Source organism: Haplochromis burtoni, unplaced genomic scaffold, assembly GCF_018398535.1.
Source record: "Haplochromis burtoni strain Fernald_Lab_line unplaced genomic scaffold, NCSU_Asbu1 Contig_313, whole genome shotgun sequence".
In the NCBI taxonomy this organism is placed as follows: Eukaryota; Metazoa; Chordata; class Actinopteri; order Cichliformes; family Cichlidae; genus Haplochromis; species Haplochromis burtoni.
This window is the reverse complement of record NW_024582674.1, coordinates 407,079-415,244: the sequence shown is the minus strand read 5'-3', so window position 1 is coordinate 415,244 and position 8,166 is coordinate 407,079. Positions and strand designations below refer to the sequence as shown.

The window sequence follows — 8,166 nt, the reverse complement described above, 5'->3', positions numbered from 1 at the left end:
CCCAAAAATAAATAAATGACAACAAATAATTCAATAAAATGGAAGGATAACAAACTCTCATTATCTGAGTGAAAAGGCTCGATTTACATACTGACTTTTATGCCCGGCAACACTTTCATAATCAGATTTCACCAAAACAAAGATACAATAAATTATAGATAAATGAATAATGATAAGCTCTTCCGTTTCACATTTTTCTGATTTTCAAACATTTTTTAACATGTCTGCAGAGTGCAGCACGTCCTTCATGAGTTTTATTTTTAAATTTATTTATTTATTTTCAGATTTTTTGTAAATATTTGATTCTTTTAAAATATTTCCTCCAAGTTAAGAATTCATCTCCCTGATTTCAAACAATGGAAATTCTTTTGAAAATCATCAGAGCAGAACAGCTAGATCATACAAATCTGCATAAAAAACAGATTATTAGCATTAATTTAGATGAAGTCCGCCAGCAGAATTGATCACAAACAAAAATCCATCTTCATTCTCTTAATTTAAACATTACTCATCAGTATTTTATCAGTATTTCTTTTGTTATAATTTATTAATTATTTGTGTCAAATGATTTGACCAAGCTCCCACTAGAGGGCGCTGTCAGGTAACTGTAGCCTTCTGCAGAGCTTCTTAGCTTTAGTTTCACTTCAGATCAAATCAGCGTGTTTTAATTGCATCCATTTCACTTGCATAAGGAATAAAACTGTAACAGAGCGGAAAAGGCATCGCAGCAGAAAAAGACCTGATGAAGAAGAAGAGAAAACGCACAAATGTTGGGCCCTGATGAGCTCGCCACCCTCTGATGTGGTCGCCGGCCTCAGGGACCAAACTGTGACTCACAAAGTGAAGCAGGAGCTCCATTCAGCATGAAGACAGTAAAACATCCCAGCAGAAACAAACTGAACATGTTTCTACTCACAGCAGAGTCTCAGAGGTGAAGCTGTGAAGCTGTTCAGTGAAACGCTGCCCTCTGCTGCTCACAGGAGGAAACACAGCCTCTAGCTTCAGCCTCTCAGAGCTGCAGCAGAGCAGCTGACACAGGAATCTATCCAGAGCTGGGAAGTAACTAAGTACAAATACTTCAAGTATTTGTAGAATTTTCAGGTATCTGTACTTTAGCTGGGTAGTTTTTCTCTGACAACTTTTTATTTTTACTTCCTGCATTTTTTTGTAATGCGATGTTTATTTGTTTTTAGGACAAATGGAAACTGTCTTATACAGCAGCGGTCCCCAATCCCCGGGCCGCGGACCGGTACCGGCTCGCAGTTATTTCGTCACTGCGAGCCTTCAATCATCAAAGCGACTTCGGCATCTGGCTACTGCTGCAGGAGAGGAGTGAGCACAAAGGGAGTAACGTTTTCAAGTGTCAACAAACACCAGCAAACACACAAACTGTGTGCAGTTTGTCCCACAGTGAGCTGCAGCTAAAGTCCAGCTGCTTATTTGACAGGGACAGAAAAGACAGAGAGCTACGTTCACTCAGAGATGGAGACAGATAAGAACGGAGGAGAGGAAGCAGAGAGCTTAGAGTCACAGGAAGGATGCTCGTTTAAAGCTCACATGGAAGTGTTGTTAAATCTGTACGTGTCACATGATGTTTGTTCATAAAGCTGCTGCTAAACAGACTGACTGTTATTTAAAGGCTGCAGCTTAGTGCAGGATGAACAGGTGAGTCTGCTGCACAGTGATGGTTTAAAGTAAAGGCCAGTGTGTGACTGTCTAATATAAAGACAGCATACACAGCGTGGAGGATGAAACCAGCCAGGACAATTGAAACATCTGCTCACATCTGGTTGAATTCAGGTGCGAGCACACCTGTGTGTACAGCCTGCACTAAGAAAACTTAGCTCCACTGGAGCTCTCAGTAGATGATTGTGAGCTATGATTATTTTCCCACACTGAGACATTCGGCTGCTTTCAGGTTCCCCCACCTGCTGAATCCACTTTAACCTCTGACTGCTCACATTTTCCTGTTTGGAGTCAAAGTCACAGGCAACAGGAAAAGCTCATGTTCTACGTAACTGACTCAAGCTGAGCACATTTACATCTACTGATATTATTTTGTTGTTACATTAGGCTCAGGGTTCAGTTAGCTTTGCACAAAAATGGAAACCTTCTCCAAAGAGCTACTTTTACTTTCTTACTTTGAGTACATGTCAGAGCCGCCATCAGACCTCCACTCGGTGTGTGCAGGTCCTGTTCATGGTTCAGGTCAAAGAGACGTTTGCAGAATAAATATTGATAAATATTAATATTATTATTGGTTATTAGCTCTGTAGTTGATTCAGTTTTCTGTGTTTTCAAGGGAACAGGGGAACGTGAGCGCTGTGGTGCATACAGGGTGTCCCTCACGTCCACATCAGGCTCTGAGGCAGTCTCAGCGTCAGCTGTTTGTTACAGTATTCATCACTGTGAGATTCACGGTTTGGTGAATTTATCACTCACATATCTCGATTCCCTGCGTGGTTGTTGTATTGTGACACACACAGCTCTGAAATTCATATCTAATGAGATCGTCCGCAGTAATAACAGGTTCACCAACACTGCACAAACGGGGTGTGCTGTGGCTGAACTCTGACCCAGTCCTCACCCTGCACGTTCACAGCCCTCGCTAACAAACCACGGCGTACGGCCCACACCACCTGAGCACGCCCGAGCTCGCCGGATCTAAGCCGGGCCCGGTTACTACTTGGATGGGAAAACCTGGATTTTACTGAAACTGAGTTTCAGGTTTTCAGTCTCATTTCTGCGCAGATGCAGAGACGTTTGATCCTGAACTGATCTTCTCTGTGAACACACCTCTACAGGTCGTTTATTTGAACGTGTGCCGAGCTGCAGCTTTAATGTGACTGTATCAGCGTGTCGGGCTTTTTTTTTTTTTTTTTTTGGCAATTCTGATATATTTTATTAACAATCAACTTAACTTTGCTTTTTAGTTTCAAAGTAAAAATTTAAATCGTACATCTTTTAATCTGAAAGTCAAAGACTGGCCCCAAGGTGGCAGACTCTTCATCTGTGAGCAGCTGCTTTAAATGAACCCTTTAGAGTAAGAATATGACATCATCAGAAAGGGACACGAACCTGTCAGGGTTCAGTAACAATGACTGAGGGTTCAGAAAAAGGATATATTTTATTTATAAACATTGTATTTTATATGACCTACAGAAAAAGTTCAAAAAAAGCTTCAGAATAACCATGAGCATAAGAGCCCACAGGTTTTTCAAGATGGCTGCCAAGTGGTGAGCCTGGAGGTTTGATTCAGCAAGAAATCGATGAGGACAGAGTAAGATCTTATCCAATCACCAATCAAACACATTGACTGTCTTTAAAAACACAAATGGGTACACGGATTCTGCTGTGTGCTGACTGGCTGGAATGTCACTGTGACGTCATCTGTTTCTAAAACATTAAAACTGTCTCTGGCAACGCAGTGAAATGATTAGTTGATTGGCTCGTAGGAGGCTGAGGATGCTCCCTTGCTTTTACGGATGCAGAGCCAGATTCCACCAACCAGCAGGATGATCATGGGAATTCCCAGACCAATTGCCATGATGGCAACAACCAGAGGAGAGAAGGAGTCAACAGGCGGTGACCCAACACCCACCAGCAGTGTCCAGCTGAGGAAGCGTGTGACGTTGTAGAATGGTTCCCCCGCCAGGCCAAAGCTCACATTCAGTGCCATGCTCTTTGGATCTGAGAAGAAGCCTCGGATCAGACCGGACGAAGCCGTCACCATCGACCCACTCTGAGCCCGCGGCACCGAGTGACGGCATGGCGTGGCATCTTCCAGAGCCGGCCGTGCCTGACGGTACGCCACTGGCTTCCACAGTGCGTAACCCAGAACATCAGAACTGCCATTCACTGATGACACCCATTGAGAAACCTTGAATATCGATGGCGTATACTCATCGTCGATTGATTGGTAAACGTCGACTGTGCTTAAAGGATAAGCTTCCCCTACTGCATGCATCTCCAACAGGAACCTGGACTGAGTGGCTCGGGCCGGTATGCCATCCAACCACACCTCCAACTGGGAAGAGTTAACAGAGTGCAGGAGGTGCGGCCATGCCTCTCCCCGCCCCTCAGAGTCAAAAACCGACAGCTGAAGGCAGAGCGAACCATTGGTGAAGGAGGCATCGGTGCCACAGAGAAGCGCCATGGGTTCGGACAGGTTGATGGGGTTCCAGGTGAAGTTCTGCAGGTCGTATGGAGGGAAGAGGTCAGAGGTCGGCTCAGCCGTGTCGTTCACATCGTCATACTCCAACAGCCGGCTGAAGACGACAGCACTGCTGTACATCAAGCTGCTCTCTGGCTCCACTTTCAGGCTGCCGCTGGTGTTACGAGCCACAAACTCAGGCCAGTTCACCTGCACTTCAGAAGAAGTTGAGTTGGTGTGGATGAGCAGCAGCGTTGGCGCCCCCTGGCTACAGAACAGGAAATGCAGCGTGTCATTGTCTCCCACGGCTCTCACATGCAGCAGGTCACCAGCTCGAGGGGTTGAATGTGAGCTGGGGTATAACTGCATTGAAATCTGTCTGCGTCCGGGCTCCGCGGAGCACGTTACAGTGACGATCCACAGCACGAGAACCACGTACAGTCCGCCACTCCACGCACTCCCCGCTGCCATCGTCTCTGCTCGGTCTTTGATCACATGATCCGCTGGTTCCCTGAAGTCAGCTGACCTGGCTGCTCGTAGTGTCAGAAAGAAATCAGCCAACCAGAGCTGAGCTCAGACTAACCCAGTCATGGGCTGAACTGCGCAGGCAGCAGGTTTATCTCACAGCTTTAAGTTTGTCGATCCTGAGTCGAAACTCCGGCTTTTTTGTTCCAGTCAGAGTTTCAGCTCTGTGAAACTGACCAAAGGCTTATACTGCAGAGTTAACCCCGGGTTTTCTGCACTACGACCGTGGTTCACTTTTTATATATGAATTATACTTCTGCATCAGATCATTGTAACTTATGCCATTTTTTTTTTTTTTCGTGCGTGTCGGGCTTTAATAAACAGGGAAACCGGAGCGACGCACACGCGTGCGCAGTAACGGCGCCTTCATTAACGTCTGGACAGCTCTGAGGGATTTTTAGTCACAGACGCAAACTCTGCTTCTTGTTCACTCGGTTTTACACTTTCTGCATCTTCACCGGTTCAGAAGCTTCTTTCTGAAACACCAACAAAGATGTTTCTGTTTCAGTGCTCTGAAAGCTGCCGTGGTTGCTTCAGTGTCTGTGGCTGAATGATTGTGCGTCCTTTGTGTTGCTGAATCACCTGTGGGACAGCCTGCACAGTCAAAGCAGGACTCATGTAAAGAGTTGTGATGTGTGCATTTGCTCCTTAAACTGAACTAATGGGAAAGACTGAACTCCTGATAAACAGCAGCAGTCGCTGTTCACACCTGAGGCCGAGGTCAGTAAATAACCCGGCTGTCTGCCTATTTTCAGCCTCGTTTCTGTCGCACTTGTGTTTGTGTAACTGCTGGTTGTGCTATTTGATGCTGGAGTGAGTCCAACAGCCCTGAGGCTTAGAAACTGCTGGAAGGCTTTGCGTCTGTTATTATCAGTGAGGTATTTGAGGCTTTTTGATACCAGTGAGACTCGACGAGTTCTAGGAAGAGTGAACTCAGAGGCCACGCTAGTAAAAATATTCAGCAGAGTGATTTCAGCTGGTAAATACTCGTCTGCTGCTCTGCAGGGATCAACCACATCATGCCTGGCAGGAAATAAGGAACCAGAACCAGGTCTGCAGAACCAGCTCCAGTAGCTGATATCCGTTTCTATCACGAACCCATGTTGTTGCTGCTCGATGGGAGCCATATTTGTAGTTCCCCGTTGATTCTGTCTTCAGCTCTGCGTCCTCCATAGTTCTTACTCCAAACTTCCTCTGAAATAAGCTAAGCTGGTGCCACAACCACGGCTTCATTGATGTCTGTAGCATGAACATGAACACGAGTGAAAACGGAATAGAAACAAATGCATATTTTAAAGAATAAAGAAAAGTGGGCTGGACTGGAGCATCTTTCAGTCAACGATGAGTTCAATCTGAAGGCAGTTTGCTGCCTCAAAATATAAATCAAGTTACCTTTGTAGGTGCAGACGGAGGTGCTGCTCAACAAATCAGAGCATTATCTCGTCCCAGGATGGCTTACACCCCTACTCATCGTCTTCACCTCCTCATCACCTCTGTTCGTTCGTGCTGCAGACATCAGTCAGGAAGTTCATAACCTGTATCTGAGTTTAGAGAGGCATTTAGTCCCAGCTCAGCAAACAAACAGTTCTGTGAACTTTGGACAAACAGAGGCGGGAGTTCGCCGGACATGTGGCGCCTCCACCCAGACAGCTGGAGAAACAACAAGAGGAAGATGATTGTTTTCAGACGTGTCTTGATGCTCAATCATCCATCAAGACACGAAGTGCTCAGTAAATTCAATCTTAAATATGGTGTTCTAACTCGAGTTGGATGTTTTAATATTTTAACAATATTTTTATTCAGATGGTTCAGTTCATGGTGAACCATCACGCGAGGCTGAGGAATGAACAAATCGCCTTCACCTCCACAGGCCTCACACGGGATACTTTACTCTATGTTGGATGTTTTTGAGTTTTTGTAGTGGGTGACTGATGGTTCATGTGTTCCCGGTGATTGAATAAACTCTTTTTACTAAGTGTGTTTCAGCTGGGTGGCTGTGCTGCCCTTCCATCGAAGTATGTGCATTCATTATGTATGATTGTAGGTCTACCTTACAATATAAAGCACCTTGAGGTGACTGTTGTTGTGATTTGTTGCTGTATAAATTAAATTCTTTGGTTATCTTGGGTGGGGTACACTGAGGAGTTTGGTAGCTCGCTCCCGAGTTTGCGTTTAGTTTCCTCGAGCCCCGTGCGCCTCTGATAAAGTGAGGTTACTGTTGTTGGTGTTGTGTATCAGATTATTGGGAGATGCTCAAAGTAAACCAGTGACCTCTGCAGGGAACTGGGAGCAGGTTGAGATCCTTCATTAGTTATGGTCCTGAAGCAGGTGGGCCTTTGGTTGAGTTGGTGTAGAGGGTGTAGTTGTAGCCGTGCGCTGATGGTGTAGGACCACAGGGTACACGACTGTCTGTGGGGTGGAGACAAAGATCACTGGGTGTTGCTACTTTTGGTTTTTTTAACTGTCTTGTTGTGCTTCTGTGTGCAGGTCACATGTGGCTTTGGTGTGTTCGCTGTAGCACATTGGGATCCTCGTGCAGAGGCGTCATGTGACAGCATTTAGCTTTGCTGTAAGACGTCTGCTGGTTATACGTATCTGCTTTGCTCAACGGCATTTACAGAGTTGCCTTTTACTTCAACTGGTGATTTGGTCTGTTGGAGTTGTGTCGTTTGAGACTGGAAGAAAGCAGTTTCCACAGGTCTGGAATATCAAAGACCCGAGACTTCAGAGCGGCTCGTTCATTTGTTCAGGGCTCCTGGAGGAAGCCTGTTGAGGGGAACACTGCAACAGCTGTTATTTACATTCTCTGCAGTTGTTGCTTTTGTTGTTGAGAATTTTTATTGTAACTTTTGTATTATAGTGTCTCAACAGTACTTGTTTGTTTTAATTTCTTTACTTGTTTGTGAGCATTTTTATTTAAGATCCCCCCCCCCAAAAAAGATAATATTCATTTTCTATTTAATTATGAACTTTGTCCTATTTATGTCCTGGGGTTTAACTATTTAAAATAAAATGGATCACAAAAAACACTCAAGGTCATGGAAATTCATTGAGATTTGCAATTCAATGACGCATCCACCTTATTTATTTATTGAAAAGTATCTGCGATACTGGCCCGTATTTATTTGGTATCAGATCGACACCAAAAAATGCAGTATCGCACACCACTAGTATCCAGTTGTTAAACTGTTTGCTCACATGGAAACGAAACACTCTCAGTACCACAGCTGCATGTTTGTGGAAACCTTCAGTGAGGCCACACTGTGGTTTAAGCTAAGAGCTCTGGTAGAACAGAATAATCCTTTAATTGTCCCACAAGGGGAAATTTGGCTGGAACAGCAGCAGAATAAAAGCACATTTACACACAGAACAGAAACACAAACCATTTCTACAGAAAAAATATTTACATAGTTACAAAAACAGAGTACTGTACAGTTATTAAGATTAAAGTAAAGGTTTTTTCATATACTCTGAGAAAAATAATATGC

General features: G+C 44.6%; 1 protein-coding gene across 1 annotated transcript; it reads right to left on the bottom strand.

Annotated features, from left to right (window-relative positions):
* Positions 1 to 2,861: 2,861 nt before the first annotated feature.
* LOC121815808 (glycosylated lysosomal membrane protein-like) lies at positions 2,862 to 4,889 on the bottom strand. Its single transcript, XM_042228246.1, has one exon. The coding sequence runs from the start codon at positions 4,622 to 4,624 to the stop codon at positions 3,437 to 3,439; it is 1,188 nt and encodes a 395-aa protein (XP_042084180.1). The 5' UTR covers positions 4,625 to 4,889; the 3' UTR covers positions 2,862 to 3,436.
* Positions 4,890 to 8,166: the final 3,277 nt, after the last annotated feature.